Source organism: Heloderma suspectum, chromosome 6 (genome assembly GCF_057233095.1).
Source record: "Heloderma suspectum isolate Gila_16-S chromosome 6, 16-S_ref, whole genome shotgun sequence".
Taxonomy (NCBI): domain Eukaryota; kingdom Metazoa; phylum Chordata; class Lepidosauria; order Squamata; family Helodermatidae; genus Heloderma; species Heloderma suspectum.
This window is the reverse complement of record NC_139463.1, coordinates 48557049-48576033: the sequence shown is the minus strand read 5'-3', so window position 1 is coordinate 48576033 and position 18985 is coordinate 48557049. Positions and strand designations below refer to the sequence as shown.

At 47.9% G+C, this 18985-nt stretch overlaps 2 protein-coding genes across 2 annotated transcripts in view; both read left to right on the top strand.

Moving 5' to 3' along the window:
• TACR1 (tachykinin receptor 1) overlaps positions 1-15220 on the top strand; it is a 95692-nt gene extending 80472 nt beyond the window's left edge. The window contains exons 3-5 of the mRNA XM_084808217.1: positions 8151-8301; positions 13120-13316; positions 14473-15220. Coding sequence (XP_084664343.1) covers positions 8151-8301; positions 13120-13316; positions 14473-14764 — 640 coding nt within the window. The 3' untranslated portion in view covers positions 14765-15220. The remainder of the gene's footprint in view (positions 1-8150; positions 8302-13119; positions 13317-14472) is intronic.
• LOC146340798 (uncharacterized) overlaps positions 1-18985 on the top strand; it is an 815287-nt gene that overhangs the window by 732696 nt on the left and 63606 nt on the right. The window lies entirely within an intron of this gene.

Sequence of the window (18985 nt, the reverse complement as noted above, 5' to 3'; positions counted from 1 at the left end):
ACCAGTGATTTACTGCAAACTGGCTGCGTGCGGAGGTTGTTCAGGATATATGACGTCGTGGCCATCCGGCAGCCACCCCAAAGCTTATCACGGAAAAACCGGAATTTCTGAGACTGCTCAAAGTCCGATTCTTTTCCTCAAGTCAGGTTCTCCCCAGTATAGTTGCTGCGTGCCCCAACCCCCGCATTGACCTAGGGGATGCTGGCCCTGCCCAGAGGTGCGCCTTTCACTGGGACCCCCGTCAAGGGCTGTTTCCTGTGTGTTTCCCATCCCTGCACAAACCAATTAGTGTCTACTCAGAACTCCCATTGTGCTCAATGAGACTTGCCCTCTGAATGCCCACATCAGAACTTACAGAGATCCCTCTCAATGGACATGGCACAGTTTAAAGCCCTAAGTGCAGTGAAGCACAATCTCAAGGCTCTGATTCTCCTTTGTTTGGTTTATTGCATTAGGACAAAACTACTTCCACCCTTCGTTATAGAGATCCTGCGGGCTAAAATGGGGGCTGGTTTCCATCTTTGTGTTTACTGCTCTCCTTCCCACAGCACAAGCATACTGTGTCTACTCGGAAGTAACTCCTGTTGTGCTCAGTGAGGCTTGCTCCTGAAATGCAGGTGCATCTGGACTTTCAGGGGAAAGGAGAAAGATGGGGGGGGAAGCCTCTCTTATTGGTTGAGCAGCCCCTGCCAGTCAGATGACGTTCACTCCGACCCCCACCAGGAAGTATGTTCTGTGAAGCGATTTTTACTGGTCCGGTGCACTCCTTCATGGAGCCCTGCACGGACCAAAGTGCAGCAAAACTGATTCCTTTTTAAAAATCTGGCACTCTTCCATTTGCTTCTCTTTCCCTTGTTGTGGACAACGGAACACAACCACTGTCTGATGGGGCAGAGACTACATAATGGGGCTGCCATCAACCCCCTGGGAAGATGTTACAGCATCATGTAGCAACTTCCCAAGGGCATTCCTGGTCCAGCCATTTCTAAAGCCCCAAAGTGTGGGGTTGCTGCAATGCTGGCGGGCCCTTAGCGGAGCCACGGCCTAGCTGAGCCATGGCCTCACTTTGATAGAGTACAAAAAATGACAAAGGGAGGTGCCCTAGGATCATAATGCAATTGCAAGTACTAAAAGGCACCCACTCAAACATCTGTCCCTCCTAGTTTTCAGGAGGGTTTTCTCCCCCCCCCCACCCATGACTCCCCCAAATATGAAGACATTTGGATCAGCCTACATTCATGAAATGGTGGTGATGTGCTTTGATGGGGCATAGAGTTAGTCTGGATGCTCTGCTCTGTCATGCCTTAATGTGTACCACCTCTGTAGTTAACAGAACTTTGCACTGGTGTTGGGGGCTGGGACTGGGCGGGGAGAGGATGTGATGGATGTCCACTTCTTCCTTGTCCCAACCACATCCTCCCCACATCTCCTCAGCAGCAGCAGATACACGGGCATATGGTAGCACTGGCACACCTGCGGATTTCCACTGGCAGAGGCATATCTGGGGTTTCACTAACATGGTGGGGCTTCAGCCATATGTATCCTAAAGCCTGCCCCCCCCGCCGCCCCACTCAGCTTTATCTTATATAAAGAATTATGTCCTTAGCTACCTATCTCAGGGTTTTTACATTATGCTTTGCTCATGGAAAGACTCATATCATGGAAGGAAGATCATCCTTGGGGAGAAAATAAATTTCTTAGAATTGCACAACATTGCATCATAGGTAATTTAATTTTAATTTGGTCCTCAGCCAAAGTCCATAAAATGCATAAAGTTGCATAAAATGGCAGCTGGGAAAGCTTTTCTCCAACACGCATCTCCTTAGGGAGGGGCTGAGTTATCCTCCTGCCTTTAACACCAGGGATCTACAAGAATTTCATTTTGATTCATTTTGGACCAGAATTTGCTCCCTTCACAACTCCTGAACACAGGTACAGTTTTCGGGAAATGCTTGCATATACCCAAGCTTGCGTTCACATTTGGAAAATGTGTACCTTAGAAAAATGTATACTAAAATGTACATGTTGGGAATAATGTGCACTTTCATGCTTTAGTTGATGGGGGAAAGTGCTGCACACTTTGAAAATATGTGCACCCAAATGTGCACTTTCCCCTTTCAAGAACAGCAACAAGAAGCTCATAACTGGGAATAGAAACAAGCTTCAAACCTCATCACAATCGAGTGTCACTTCTTCCCCCCTCCCCAGGGCCTGAGCAAACCATCTTGAGAGGCCTCACAACTCTCGGTCCAATATCTCCCTGACAGTTGGGGTGGCCCAGGCCAGACGTGTCCAGCAGGTTTGATAGACTTTTGTCAGTTAGCCTTTTATTTGTCAGAATCACAGGGCTGGAAGGAGCCTCCAGGAGATCATCCAAATTAACCTCCAATCTCATTACACCCTCCCCATTCTGAAGAGGTCTGGACTCCAGACCACTAAGAAACAAACCAGCACATCAAAATAACTGCTTCTCCTGTAAGAAACAAATGAACGGGACAATCAAGGCACTGGGAAACATACATAATTAAAAACGAGTCACAGCACAAAGTTACATTTCCCTTCACCCACAGCAATCAGTCAAAAGTATTCCCACTCAAGTCTTAATTTGCACAACATCCAACAATTAGCATTGTTCATGTTTCCATCTTCTCTGAGCACCTGCAGACAAAGGTGGATTTTCCTCCTGTAACACAAAGAGTCAAGCATTTTTCCATTGCTCTTGCCACATGTACAATCACAAGATCTAAACAATTCCCAGAAGAGCAACCAAGTTAGTATTTTGCAGCCAAAACAACAAAGAGTGCAGGGGATCCCCACCCTTTTTGCACCATGGGCACATTTGAGAAACTGCTGTGGGAACCACCACAAAATGGCTCCCACGGAGGATGTGGCTGGTCACATAACAGCTGTCATGGGGGCCTGGTACTCAAAGGACAAATAATTCACCCAAGAAGAAGGATCTGAACTCCAAACCCAGTCCATACATTTGACCCCACAGAAGCACAACAAAATACCCATTTAAGGTTGCAAACCTGTGCATGCTCACATGGAACTCAGTGGGAATTACTTCTGGGCAGGCCTGCATAGGAGTGCTCTGTTCATCCTATTCACACACACATCGCTTGCCCCAGCTCCAAAGGAAATGCCCCCCAGAAAAAAAAAAAATTCCCTTCCTTGACCCCAGGCTCAGCCCACGTTCCCCACTATCTCCTCTGCTGCCATCAGAGCCCTGCCTGGGAAGCTGCTCTGTGTGTGCGAAGAATGAGAGAAGGGCCTGGGAAGGGAGGAAAAGGGCAAAGGGCTGCGGGGAGGAGGAACGAGTGAGATAAAGGGGGGAGAGGGGGAGGAAGAGCAAAGCTTGAGGCTAGGCGGGGGGAGAAACAGTGAGGTAAAGAGGTTGTGGGCAGAGAAATAGCAAGGCTAGAAGCTGGGTGGGAGCGAGGGAGAAATCACAAGGCAAAGGGGTTGAGGGGCGAGAAATGGCGAGGTTAGGGGCTGGGAGTGGGGTGGGTAGGGATGGGCGGATTCCCTACCTGCTGCTCTGAGCAGGGGGTTGGACTCGATGGCCTTTTCGGCCCCTTCCAACCCTACTATTCTATGATTCTTTCCATGTTTCCCTCCTCCCAAACTGTAAGTTGGAACATTTTGCTCCATTTGGAACATACTCTTGCCAAATAAATGTGATCCGACAGAGCTGGGGAGAGCAATCCTATGGCCACTAGACACTGTCTAGACAGCCATAGGATTTTTCGGTTTCTGGAAACCAAGGTTGCCCGACCTCCCCTGCCCCCATGTAACCACCACTGTCTCTGCACTCATACAGAGCGCAGAGAGGTGAAAAGTGGGTGGTCCTGGGGGCAGGGAGGGGAGGAGACCATGGCAACTGCTTTAGACAGCTTCCTATTTGGTCTCTGGGCCCCTTCCCTCCCCGTCCCCGAAGCTGCGCCTAGACGTGTGTCTAGCCACAAGTGCAGGGCGGCTGGATCATGGAGGAGTGGATTCCCGCCGTACTCCGTCTGCCCTGCATTGGATGGGCATCAGCCTCCGCGTCCAGAGGCTGGCATCTATCTTGATAGGATTGTGCCCTTAAGGAGCTGGCTGGGAACATGTCTGGTATAGCTAGCATGGAGGTAGGGATGTACGAAAGTAACTCGCCTTTTAACCAAATTGCTTCGCGGTGGGGGGGAGGCACTCCATCCCTCCCCCCGAAATTCTGGCCGGGGGGGGAGGCGCTCCGTCCCTCCCCCCCGAATCCTGGCCGGCTGGGTTTGCAAATGGCGGCGGCCGTAGCTGCCTCCGTTTGCGTCCCTGCAGTCAGCCGTGATAGGCTACATAAATGTTTACGTAGCCTATCACAGGTGATTTAAAGGGGGGAAAAACCCCGCGCGTATGCAGATGGTGGCGCCCATGGGCGCCGCCATTTGCATTTCTTATTTTGACACGTCTTAGTCTACGTAAACATTTACATAGACTAAGATGGCAAAAATAAGGGGAACGCAAATAGCGTAGCATCTATGCTATTTGCGTTCCCCTTATTTTCGCCGTCTTAGTCTACATAAATCTTTACGTAGCCTATCACATTTTGTTTTTGTTTTTTTTACTGGAAATGGCAGTGGCGGCAGCCGGTCGGAAGACCAGCCGCCGCCGCCACCACACCGCTGCCGGAGCCGCCACCGCCAGGAAGATTCGCCCAAGGTAAGTCCCATCCCGGGGGGGCAGGGGGGCAGACCGTTCTGCCACCGATTTCGGGGGGCCGAATGCGCTGGCATTCGGCCTCCCTGAGATTCGTGGCGAAATTCTCTGACATCCCTACATGGAGGTGAACATGAGGGGCCCATCTGTTCCTTGTAGGGCCATGCACTGGTGGGCTCAACAAGGACAAGCCCTCCTAGAAGTCTTCTCCTCTGGTTTAGAAGCCTTGGGATTAGCTTTGGTTACTCAGTCCATGCTCAGAGGTACTCTCCTTTTTACAGTTGGATCCAGATTTATGCTAGATCAACTGGGCTGCCAGAAGTGGACTTTCTTCCCACAGCAGCCCCTCCAGCCCCCTGAAAATGCCACACAGAGAATCAGGAGATCCTGCTGAAGGGGGTGAGCGTAGGACCCCCAAAAATCAGGTAGCGAGACCTTGTGCAAGTGGAGCCCTTCTTCTCGTGGAAGGCAGATCCTAGATCCAGCCCTTAGTATTAATTCACATTTCCCACATCTGAGCGCTGGCACAGGCAGGAACATGTTCTGGGGCTCAGACCCTGAAAACTAAAGTTTCAATAACTGCCTAATAGTGTATCATAGTTGCAGCAGAACCTTTGGTCCATTGACTCAAGTTTGCCCTAAAGACACTGTTCTCTTCTGCCGGTGTTTAAAAGTGAATTGATGGCTACAGAAATTGGTTTCCTCCAGTGAGGCCCTTTGTCTCTTATACGGTTCTTCCATCCCTATGTAGGCTGGCCAGCCAAGGAAAGGCCCCCTCGCAGCAGCACGGCACGTTCCGCGCACTCCCACGGGCCAGGTTCCATCTCTAACTAGAAGGATCACGGCTGGCAGGACTGGGAAAGATCCAGAGACACGGCACTGGGCGGGCTGGCTGGCTGGAACTTGGTCTGATGACTGCATTTAAAGTAGCTTCATATTGTTACCATAGATCAGAAGCCTGACGCTAGGATTTGGGGAGAGGCTGATGTAGCAAATGGCTTTCCTGGGATGAAAAGAAAAACAAGCTTTATCAAGCTTGTCTTCAGCAGCCAGGAATTACGGCTGTGTACAGATTTGGGATTTATGATTTGAGAATGAATTTGTGCTGTGAAAGAGATTGTGTGAGAGAGCGTGGTGTTTGGTTCTGGAGGAATTTTATAAAAAGCTCACTGTGCTAACCACAGCAAAGCATCTTGCAGAGTAGTTCTGCAAGCTATTTCAGCTATGCCCCTCAAAACTTTAGTAGCTAGGTCAAAACAGTTTCTTGGATGACTTCAGCATCTCTGCAAATGAATTAGGATACACTTTGTTAAACCTGAGCTGCTCAGTAGCTCCAGGGGTTGTTTTTGAGTAGTGATCTTCACTATTTTTCAGCTAGAAGCCACTTTGCTTCCAGCACTTGGGGGCCTTTTCCAGGCTGTGGGAGTGGCTTTCCTCTCTACCTCACCCCAGTCAAGTGGTGACACTGTGCACCAAAGTCATGTTTGGGGCTTCTCCTCCCCCATTCCCCTCCACGTTGTCCAAGCAAGCCCTCCTCAGTTGGCCACCAAGGCAAATTCCAAAAGGCTCACTTGGTCCTTGGATCGGGGTGGGTCTTTACTCATCTCAGGGCAGCTAAATCTTGCAGTGCTGATCCACGTTGCACTCTTCCTCTCCCACACGTTCCGTTCCCTCTCCAGCACTTGCGTGGTGCACCACTGCAGCTAGGCAGTCATGCTGCGCTTTGCCTTGGGGGCCTCTCCCCCACGACAGCTCATAGGCAAACAGTTCCTGCATTTCCCCCCCCCCTCGCCTGCCACCTTACAGCAGAGGAGCCTCAAAGCCTCCTTCAGTGGCCCAGATCAGAGGAGCTGACCCAGGGGCCATCAGCACGAGCCTGTTAGTCCGGGGCAGGTGCGAGTCGAGGTCCTCTGGATTAGACAACACAGTCGCCACTTCGCAGCCATCTGTGCTTTTATCCCAGAAAACGCAGATTTCCAAGGAGGCGTTTTGCTGCAGTGTCTTTGGTTTGCTGCAGGTTTCCCCGTGCTTGTGAGCCATCTGTCCCTTCCCCAAACTGACTTCGCATTTGCGGTGGGCATGTTGTAGGCGTGCGTAGTACCTGCGTCGCTCTGTGATGCCCCTTTGCTCCCCCCATCCCTTCGCAGCTGCGAAGTTACACAGGCACAGAGGGGCGTTTCCGTTTATTTCACCACACTTTTGCACATTTTTGCAGCTTTGTATCTTCGCAACGTTTGCTTTTGGACTCAGCGCCGAAGGGCCTGGGGGAGGGGGTTTTGGGGGAGACCAACAGTGCTCCGGCCACCCTTTCGGAGCGATGGGCAGGCTCACGCTTGTGAGTGAGAGTCTCAGGCTGGGGAACTGACAAACTGATGCTGCAGAAATGAAGGCACACAGTACGCTCACTTTTTACCTACCGAGGGATGGAAAGACACAGCAGAGCCCCTCAGATACAAAACAGCCACTGCAGTGTCACGCCCCAGGCTCACGGAATTGCACAGCTGTGCATTTACGTATAATGGGGGGGGGGAAGGTGCGCTGGAGTCTGTTAGGGAAGTGCGCAGTGAACCACAAGCTTATGCCACCGGAAGCTCCTTCGAAGCTGCAGTGCTGTGCAGTTGCGACAGGGGTGGGGGGTGAGAGCAGCGCTATGCAGATGGGGCCCCAGGGCTGAAGGCACTGCTGGGGGGGGCCTGCCAAGCATGGGCAGCTACTGCGAAAAGACAGTGTGAGAGAGAGTGAACGAGAGGAAGAGAAGCAGAGAGCTACAGTGGAGGCGGCTGGGAGCGGCCAGGGGCCCTCCGGTCTTGCTGCGAGGAACGCTGCATCCCAGCTTGGCCCTAAAAAGCACCCGATGCTTCCCACGCACATTTTAAGATGAGTTCTGCAAGGCTCTCCCAAGGGAAGATCACGTGGTGCCCACCCTGCTCTCTTTCCAGCGCGGAGCCAGAATGAGACTTTCCCGTTCTCCCAGGCTTCTGACATATTTCAAACTCTTTTAAGATATTTTAGTGTTTTGTGTTTTTTATTATCCTAGTCCCTGCAATGTGATATTGTATTTAATGCTGTGTTGGCACATTTATTAGTTTTATGTTGTTGATTGTATTTGTATTTTTTCATTATTGTAGAAACCTAGAGAACTTTATGGTGTGTTGAATCAATTTAATAAACAGGCAAATAAAATAACTGGAAAACATGCGAATGTTAAAATAGCTGTGCTGTGTTTTCTTGGTTGCTATGCTAGAGGGGTCTAAAGCTGGTGCTCTAAGGATATAGTACGATGGCTCACAGCAGGCAAGTGCAAAGCCTGGTTGGACATGATGTGCCATGGAAATGCCGTGATTTGCAGACGCCGGGATGCACTTGTGGCCACAGAGAAGGTGGCCAGGGATGCTCAGCCCCCCCAGAAAGTCCCATGTTTTGTAGTAAGATTCTTGCCCCTTTTCAACTTCTTCCAGGTACCACTTGTCTGTGATGATGCTAAGCTACGTCTTGCCACTGCTGGTGATTGGCTATGCCTATACTGTGGTGGGAATCACGCTGTGGGCTAGTGAGATACCTGGGGACTCTTCAGACCGCTACCATGAACAGGTGTCTGCCAAGCGCAAGGTAAGTGGCTTTGAATAATTAAGTAGGAGCCTGAAGAGAAAACTGGAAGAAAAAGGCCAGCTGACCCAACCAAAAGCTTCCTCTCTCTAGATCAGGTTCCAAACTGGCAGCGCTGTAGCGGACCCAGCGCTGATGCTGCTTTATTAGCAGGGATGATGACATCATCCCCTGAAGGGCATTGACAAGGTGGTGCACATCCAGAGAAGAGGAACCAGCATGATCTGGAAACCATCCCACGAGGATCTGTTTAGCCTGCAGAAGAGAACATTAAGGGGAGACATGATGGCAATCTTCAAACGTCTGAAAGGCTGTGATGCAGAAGATGGAGCAGACTTCTTCTCTGTTGCTCCAGAGGGCAGGATTAGAACTGATGGGTAGAAATTGCAGGGAAGCAGATTTCAGTTAAACATTAGGAGAAACTTCGTGACAGTGAGAACTGTTCAGCAGTAGAATAAACTGCCTTGGGAGGTGGTGAGTTCTCCTTTGCTGGAGAAATCTAAGCAGAGGTTGGATGGCCATTTGTCAGGGATGCCGTAACAGTACCCTGGATTGAGCAGGGGATTGGACTAGATGATCTCTGAGGTCCCTTCCAAGTCTGTTCTCTCTGAGCTTAGCTTCAGAGTAGCTGGAGGAAGTGAATTTTCCCAGCAACACTATACTGTTGTAATGTGAAGTATTTTAGGGTGGCTTGGTCTTGAATTGGGAATTAAGACCCATTAGGTTTACAAAATACTTGCTCCTGGAGGTGATGAAAACGGATTTGTTGATATGAATCAACACTACTGCCCAAATTTTTGGATCCTGGAGCCAACCAGCCTTGCAACCCAGAAGAAGAGAATTGTGCTGGATCTGACCAAAGGCCAGCGCTCTGTTCCCACAGTGGCCAACCAGATGGCCAGGGGAAGCCCACAAGAGCAGCCTCCCACCCATGTTTCCCAGCAGCTGGCGCCCAGAGGCAGTGGTGCAGGGACGGTGGGGCCTCAGGGCAGACATTGGGGGCCCTGAAGGACCACCCAGAGTGCAGCAAGTGATGGGGCAGCAGCAAGCAGGCCTGGGCGACAGCAGTTGCTGCAGCACCCTTCCTTGCATCTGAAAGGTCAGGAGGCGGCCAGCCTGGATGTGTCCATGGATACAGATGCTCATTTTATTGTTTTCACTTTAACAATACAGTAGGCTATCCTTTTCTACAACAAAATGGTGTTTGTTCCCAAGTAAACATGTTCAGCATTAGGGCAACAGAAGCAAACTCCATTTATGGTCATCGTGGTGCTATGATTTAAGTGAGTTTAAAATGTGAAACTGCACATGCTCAGATTATATCTTATTTTTACATTAGGGTTGGTAAGCAGGATTGTTTTTTGTTTGCTTGTTTCTTGCTCTAACATATCGGGAATGTAGAAGCAGCTGAAAAGCATGGAATGGCAGTGCCGGGGGCAGCGGGGGGCGAGTAGAATAGAAATGTGGGCTGTGTGCTTCCACTGAAGTCATACTCATGGCCATCTAAAGGGCTCCCGTAAGTCCTGTTTCTAAAATTACCTAGCTGCACCATTGTTCAGAGGTAGACTGCCCCTCAATATGGAGGTAATTTATAGCCATCGTGACTAGTAGCCATTGGTAGCCGCCTCCTCCTCCACGGATTTGTCTAATCACCTTTTAAAGCCACTGAAGTTGGTGGCCGTCGCACCGTCTCATGGCAGGGAGTACCCACCCTTTCCCACTAAGGGCCAAACTAAATATGATGCCATCCATGCTATTAGCAAGTGGCCTGATCTGGTGGGGGGTGTGGCTTAATCCTTTCGTTTGTGTACAAATTTTTATTTGTTTTATGTTCAGTGCAGTAAAATAAAATTGCTTAGGCTACCTTCACATCAGCATTCATCTTTTCACATAGTCAGAATGTCTGACTATGTGAATATGCCAAATCACTTGAACAAGATTCCTTTATTTGCAACAGCCACAGGCCTTCGCATTTAAAATATATTGTACAAGGAATAAAAGCAAGATTACAACTGACTAAAATTACCCAGGTTAGGTTCTAAAAATTTACATCAAACACAGGCACCAAAATTAATACACAATCCTTTTCTCATAAAAGAATTAAACAGATTAACTCCCAATCAATCAAAAGGACTGTGTGAAATTAAGTCTCAGATGAAATAATTTGTTGTTGTTCACTCGTTCAGTCGTGTCCGACTCTTCGTGACCCCATGGACCATAGCACGCCAGGCCTTCCTGTCCTGCGCTCTCTCCCGGAGTGTGCTCAAGTTCATATTCATTGCATCGGTGATGCTATCTAGCCATCTCATCCTCTGTCGTCCCCTTCTCCTTTTGCCTTCAGTCTTTCCCAGCATCAGGGTCTTTTCCAGAGAGTTTTCTCTTCGCATTAGGTGGCCAAAATATTTGAGCTTCAGCTTCAGGATCTGTCCTTCCAATGAGCAGTCAGGGTTGATTTCCTTTAGGATTGACTGATTTGACCTCCTTGCAGTCCAGGGGACTCGTAAGAGTCTTCTCCAGCACCACAGTTCGAAGCATCAATTCTTCGGCGCTCAGCCTTCCTTATAGTCCAGCTCTCACAGCCATACATTACTACTGGGAAAACCATAGCTTTTATTAGACGGACCTTTGTCGACAAGGTGATGTCTCTGCTTCTTACTATGCTGTCTAGGTTTGCCATAGCTTTCCTCCCAAGGAGCAAGCGTCTTTTAATTTCATGGCTACAGTCACTGTCTGCGGTGATCTTGGAGCCCAAGAATGTAAAATCTGTCACTGCTTCCATTTCTTCCCCTTCTATATGCCAGGAAGTGATGGGGCCAGATGCCATGATCTTCGTTTTTTTAATGTTGAGTTTCAAACCAGCTTTTGCATTCTCCACTTTCACCCTCAACAAGAGGCTCTTTAGATCCTCTTTGCTTTCTGCCATTAGGGTGGTATCATCTGCATATTGGAGGTTGTTGATAATTCTCCCGGCAATCTTAATTCCGACCTGTGATTCATCCAACCCGGCGTTTCTCATGATATACTCTGCATGTAAGTTAACTAAGCAGGGTGACAATATGTAGCCTTGTCGTACTCCTTTCCCAATTTTGAACCACTCGGTTGTTCCATGTCTGGTTCTTACGGTTGCTTCTTGACCCTCGTACAGGTTTCTCAGGAGACAGGTAAGGTGGTCTGGTACTCCCATCACTTTAAGAATCTGCCACATTTTGTTGTGATCCACACAATCAAAGGCTTTAGCGTAGTCAATGAAGCAGAAATAGACGTTTTTCTGGAATTCTCTTGCTTTCTCCATAGCACCTGCTAAAAATTTCTCAGTCTTTGCTGTCACCAGTTTATCTTAATCTGCGAGAAGAAAATACACAGAAGCATTAACTGACCGCCCTGGAATAGATAATAGTACTGGAGTAATCACCTCTCTCCTCAAATCTTTCGAAAAAGAACAAAATAACAACACATGAGCCACCATTTCAATACTGCCATCTCCACATGGGCACACAGGATTGTAAGTATTCTTTTAAGTCGGCCCTGAAGTACAGCTGATGGCAGTATATTCATTCTTGCGTAGGTAAAAGCTCGTCTGTATTTTAGAACCATTAAGTTTTGCAAATAAGATGCCAGTGTGTCAGAAGACCAGGTGGAAAGTGATCATACATACCATGGACAGAATTTTCTCATGGTGGTCAAATTGTTCTATTGTTCAATGTCATAGAGGCACTAATTATTTGACAAATATTTATTTCTAAATTAGATAAATGGAGTCCAATTACTCTAGAAAGTTTCCGTTGAGATGTTTCTTCCTTCCCATTGTTGTTTGTAAGCTGTGACCTTATTCATCAGCATCATGTTCCAGATCTTCCCTCTCGTTTGACCCAAAGTTTGTGTCATCGGTGATTTCTATGTTTTTGCCAACGGCGTGTGAGCTGCCATTAACATTCACTCTGCCATCACAGCATGCTCCTTCCTGACCTGACCCAACAGATCCCAACAGTATTTTTTAGTGTTTGACTGTATTTCATAACCTTGTATATCTGTAATACCTTGAATACTGTCCAGCCAGTATTTTTTCACACGTTCCCATTAAATATGAACAAATGTACCTCTGCCACACCTCCAGCATAGCTCAGCTGCTATTTGGACACATTTTAGCGATCTGTACAGGGGTATAATACCACGGATGCAGCATTTCATAAAGATTCTCCCTAGGTGCAATGTCTCCCAAAGATGGCCATGACTGCCCACATCAGAATGCCCATTCCACTAATGTAATGTGACATTAAGTTCTCTCTCCCAATTTTGCTTTATACGATCATTCCTACCTATAGATTCTAATACGGCCTTATATATTAAAGAAGGTGCTCCCCAATCCTTCCTGTTAACCACAAAATTTTAAAATCAGACTAGCGTCCTATTCATATTTATCCCTCTTGTCATATCCTGAATATAACTTCATAATTGTAAATATTGAAAAAAAAAAGGCAACTGGGCGTCAGGATATTTTTTGTCTAAACTGGGTGGGGATGGGGTTTAACCCTCAACACATTTCCCCTTGCACATGCTCTTTGCATTGGGAGCAAAGTTCCTGCTAGTGCCACTGGAAGCTTTCCTCCTAATGCAAATAGCAGACGTGGGTGGGGGCAGGAGAGCAAAGGGTTAACGCCCCAGAACAATCACAGGTATTTTGGGTATTTCATGGCCCTATAATGCTCAGCCAAGGCCCCTGCAGTGCTAGCCGACATGAACAAGGGTTTTGCCTCTTTGTCTTGCGTGCTTCTAGGTGCAAGTTGGTGGTTGTTACCATAAGAGACTCTCCTTCTCTGACAGGTCGTCAAGATGATGATCATTGTGGTGTGCACCTTTGCGATCTGTTGGCTGCCTTTCCATGTCTATTTCCTCCTGCATCATTTTAACGCGGAGTGGTATGGGGAAAAGTACATCCAGCAGGTCTACTTAGCCATCTTGTGGCTGGCCATGAGCTCCACCATGTACAACCCAATTATTTACTGCTGTCTCAATGACAGGTAAGATGCTACTTCCCTGCGGAATATCATGACAGGTTCATAGAATAGTAGGGTTGGAAGGGGCCTACAAGGCCATCGAGTCCAACCCCCTGCTCAATGCAGGAATCCAAGTTAAAGTGTCCCTGACAGGTGGCTGTCCAGCCTCGTCTTGAATGCCTCCAGTGCGGGAGAGCCCACCACCTCCCTAGGTAATGGGTTCCATTGTTGTTCAGCAAGTTACAAAAGCTAAATCGGATTTCTTCATGTCAGATGTGACCAAGCATGTTCACTCCTGCAAATTTAGTAACTTTAACCTCCAAAATTTGAAATTTGAACTTGCAGTTTCTAAATTCTGGTGTTCAGTTAAGATTTCTGCAGAATCTTTTAGACACTGGCCTCTGGCTGTGAGCAGTGCAGATCATCTCTCTCCATCTGGAGGGTGCCATCGAGGGCGCTGCTAGGACGCTGAAGACAATGGTGCTGAAGGGCTCAGGACAGTTCTCAAGTTGTGCGGGCCTCCCTATTAAAAAGAAGCTTGGCACAAGACAGGAGGAAGCAGATAACAGAATGTTGACAGCACAGAGAATAGCTGGTGTTTGCTAACTGGAGAAAGCTATAAAAGTAGCATGAACAGCCTTAACGGGCCTATGCAGGATTGCATGTAGGAAGCAATTCCACAGCAGCACAGGATTCAGCTTCCTGAGAGCCTCAGATTTCATGGGAATGCTGCCATCATCATAAGCCCCCAGCCCTTCTAGCTGCGGCCATAAATGTATAGGGTTTATCTGCTAAAATCTTTGAAGCCAGAGGTAGGACTGGGGCAGGATTTAGTCTAGGGCAGGATTTCATCATTCCTTGCCCCTCCCCATGGCTATCAGAACCAGGACAAAGTATGCAAAAGAGCAGAAATTGCAGGAAAAAATCATGAAAATTCAGATGTACTGTTCAGGGATTTCAGCATTTCTTGGTACAGTATCTGGTTTGCCTGGGCCAAGAATTTTAACTATTTCAGTGCAAAGATTATAAAGAGGGGGGAAATGGGACTGAAATGGCAAACTGGAAATCTGAGGTCTAGATCTGTGAGGTTGCCCCAGTTAAACGGATGCAGTTACAGCCCCTGGGATTGTGCTTGGCACAGGCCTGGTTTTCACACAGCTGCTCTCATCTGTCTTCTCAGGTTCCGGATTGGCTTCAAGCACGCTTTCCGGTGGTGCCCTTTCATCAATGCTGGTGAATACGAAGGGCTGGAAATGAAGTCCACTAGGTACTTCCAGACCCAGAGCAGCATGTACAAGGTCAGCCGGATGGAGACTACGGTCTCTTCCGTTGTTGGCAACCCAGAGGAGGGTCTGGATGACAGCAGCAAAGCAAAGCGTCTCTCTGTGGATCTGACCTCCGACGGCTCCTCCCGCAGTGACTCTAAAACAGTGTCGGAGAGTTTGAGCTTCTATTCTAATACAATTTCCTGAGCAACCCGTCCATCCAGGCAACGTGTCTCAGTCATAAATGCAACTCAGTTTCCATCTCCCAAACAAAGACACTGTTCTTTCTTTGTAGCAGTGGACAGACTCACATATCCCTTCTGACTTTGAATGTGAACAGAGCTCTCCTTCCTTTGTGGTATCTGCCATGATGTCCTGTCAGACTTTGGCCATTAAGCTGATCATCATTTGCAAGTGGATTTTCAGTGTTGGATCCTGAGTTGCACACCGTGACAGGTGCATTTGTGCAGGCTTCTTCCTCGTTCTCAGGCCCCAAACCATGCCCCCTTCTTTCCCCTGCATGGGCAGGTTTTGTTATCGTCCCTCTGTTCCAGCTGCTCTGCGTATCGCTGTTATTGTGGAAGGAGCAGATGGGATGAAAATGTTTCTGAACTATGGATGAGGGGTGAAAATGAAATGTGTATAATATATATCACATTTTGGAAAAGTTCATGTTTCAAAAATCAATTTTTGTCTGAAAGCTGAAAATCTGAACTTCAAAATCTAAATTAGGAATTTTCATATACAGATCTAACTATTTGAATTTACAGTTTCTGTTCTGATACCACTGTGTTCCAAACTGGCTAATTCTGTTCTTGGGTATCTGATGTACTTCCAAGATTGTGTCTCTTTTATACATCAGCTTTACTTACATTGGGTTTGTTGAGAGCTGAAAAACTCTCAGCTGCTCATCTCAGTGTATGTCTCTATATCCTCTTATTGAGGTGAACCCAATTCTTTTGAAGATCCCAAATGGTGTACTGGAACCCAGCTATGGCTTACCATGTTCTGTGTGCGTGCGCGTGTGTGGGCATGTATAATGGCTCAGGTTTCTATAATTAGGAGGCGCAGGGTACAATCAATCCAGAGGCAAACCACTACCTATCTAACAATACTTACTAAACTTTAGGATTTGGGGTAAATAACAATATTAGTGAAATAACAAATATGAACAACTCGAACTCTGAACCACAGTTCCCTACAGAGCACAGCGTCACTGTTGTGAGACCAGCAAGTGTTGTTTGCTCCAGTTCCTTCGGTCTGTTGCCAGTGCCACCAGGGTCCGCTGGGGAGGTCTGCTCTCCCTCCCCTGAACTTCCTTCTCAGCTGCACCCCTTCACTCTGCTGCTGCCTCCTCCGCTTCCTCCCCAACCGTTCCTCCCTCTCTTTCCTTCTTCTCCCCCAGAACCAAGTGTCATTTCAGACTTTCCTTCCACTCCCGTCCCGTCTCTCGCTATTCTGCAGCCCTCCCACATCCCAAGCCCTCAACAGGCAAGGACTGCAGATGTGCCGTAGAGCAGGGGGCAGCACGTTGGCCGTGAACAAATTACTGTTCTGTTGCTCAGGCCCTTGAGTGATTCATTTGGAAATGACATCATGTTGGAAAGTAGCATGATGGGGAGAAACGTTCAGCCTTCTCAATGCTGCCTTGTCTTTTCCATGTGCAGGAAGCATCTTCCTGCAGCCCAATGGGGAAACATTAAAACATGTACACGCAACCTGCAAGAAGCATCAGCTGGGACCTTCCAGGAAAAGCTTTACCTCTTGCTCCTGCAGATTGTCTAAACTGGCCATGACATGTCTGTGTCTTCCTTGGAGTTTTCCCATGTACAGAGACTGTGGAAGTGGGAGAAGAACACATCTCCTTTCAGCTGTATAGACATCATTAATGGTCCTTTTTGCAGCGAATCCTGCTTGTGTTGAGCCACGATTGGCAAAGGCCCCAGAATGAATGTGCAGTTGCCAGTACCAGCACAAGGCAGAGATGAAGGATGCTGCCTCTAATAAGATTAAACCAAGGAAGGTCTCAGGAAAGCAGTCTTGTAAATAAAAATGGAATAAGATAATTTAACAGGATGGAATATATTGTGTCTCTAACCCAAACAACATGGCTGGGAATGTAGGAGGGACAAGTGTGTGTGTGTGCACGCACACATGTGCGTGCACATGTATCAGCAAGAATAACACATCCCCAAAGAAGTAACAGCACTGTGACGAAACCCCACCTGCCCCTTTGCAACCTATTCATTTCCCTATGAAAGGGGCAGTCGTTCTTCTGCCTCTTTCGTGGGGATTTGCAGGATTTCAGCAATGTTTCTCGGTGTGCAGAATTTCAGTGCTTACCTGACTGAAAGGAGGAGGCTGAGGGGCGGTGGTGCTTTGCGCACTCTCTTTTTTACCATGTTTATCCCCTTCTATCCTTGCAGCCACTGTGGCTGCTTGAGCTGTTTGAAAAGCCCCTCAGTGACTTAGCCAGGACTTCCTCCCTTGGGGCTCTCCAGTGCTGCTCCCTGATGAGTGCCTGAAGGCTGAGTGGGGCATTTTTGGTTTGGTTTTGTTGTTGAAAGTCCTTTTAACAACAACAACAACAACAACTCAGCTTTCAGGCATTCAACAGGCAGCAGCACTGGAGAGCCCCAGGGGAGGAAGTCCTGGCTAAGTCACTGAGGGGGCTTTTCTCAATCAGCCCAGGAGGCTGCAAGGACAGAACGGAAAGAACAGGGGAGAAGAGTGCACACACTGCTGCCACCTCCTCACAGAACGGAAAACACCGAAGCCCTGCACACTGAGAAATGTCTCCAAAATTCTCACCCCTTCCCACAACTTTTGGCTGCAATTTCTTTTCACCCCTCCCCCAATGAATGGTTGAAACTAAATAGACTGAAAAACTTGGCGCAGTGCTGGTCACCGCAGATCCAGCTTCCTGAGCAAGCAGTCTCTCCAGGTGCCAGGGGGATGCTGAGCAAGGATTCGCGAGGTGCACACTGATCTCCAGTTCTCATGCTGGGCTGGCCTAGGTGCTGTGGTGCACGGATGCGAAAGTGGGGAGGGCAGCAGGGCTCTACAACACCGAACTCTCCACAGGTGGGTTGGACCATCTCCTTAGGTAATATGGCAAAGCTCCTCTAAAGAAGCGAGAAACAAAAAGTGATGAGCCACCTAACCCTAAAATTTGTGTGAGCTGATCTACGTGCACAGCCATCATAAGGGACACCTGTGTAGCATGATGTTTTGCACCAACACAGCAATGAAAGAATTATTGTTTGTTGGTACAGAAAAATATTACAACCCAGTTCTGCCCAAGGCAAAAAGCAGAGCACATCAGGTGGCAAAACGCTGCAAAGCATGGCAGTGGCAGTGCCATGCACCACACTATCCGTGACATCAGGACCAAGGACCTCCCTGGCAGTGGAGCAAAAAGGAGCATGGTGTGAGAGCCCGTAGCCCAACTGTGGGCCTCGGGATGCTCAAACTGCTTTAGGGGTGAACATAAGAAAACCCAAAGGTCCATCTACTCCAGCATCCTGCTTCCCACAGCGGTTAATCAGATGCCTCCGGGAAGCCTACCTGATGCCTGCTTGTGTGAATGGGCCATTGCAGATCAGTCACTACTGAGAATCTTCATATTGCCTCCACCAGTGCTTTTTATTCTGCTGTGAAACACCTGCTGTGTGGAGTCATTGAGTAATGTAATTGCATGCATGAACCAATCCTAAGAACTAAGATGTCTTTTGGGGCCAGAAGATTTTTTTCGGACACTCTGTGTAGCTTCTTGTGCATATTGTACAAATATTTGGGCCACTTTGTTCGTGCCTAGGTGTTATTTAAATTTGCAGCAAGGTAGTCATAGACAAAAGTTGTAGCTCTTGCTGTGAAACAAAAAAGTGACTTCGCTGTTACTTTAGAAGTATATCTCTGTGCTGTTACTGTTCAAAAAGTGTTGACAAGCCTAAATAAGGGATTCCAACCTGATCAACTCAAGTGCAAATTGTATCATATTTGATGGATGACAACCTTAGTGATGTTGTATCTTGAGAGGCCTTGGGTAGTTCATATCTAAGTAATAAAAAATCAGTCTCTCAAAAGAGCAGCGAGAGATCCTCTGCTGATGCAAGCGGGGAGTAACCCTACTGTTTTAAATGGATCCTTTGCCCAAGAACACCAGGTGAGCCTTTGACCTTAGAAGGAAATGTTTGCAGAAGAATAAGAACGGGTGAGCTCAGCATTGCAAAAGCAGCAGAGGAGTGTAAAATAGATGGTTAAAAAGTGATGATGAGGTGCTTGCAGGTGCTTCAGAGGTGGTGATCAGGATGTTGATACAGTGAGTCCCAGGAGCAGCAGCCCCCCCCCCAAACCTACCAGATTAATTTCAAAACTAACAGACTAGTGCAACCCTATACATGTCTACTCAGAAGAAAGTCACACTGA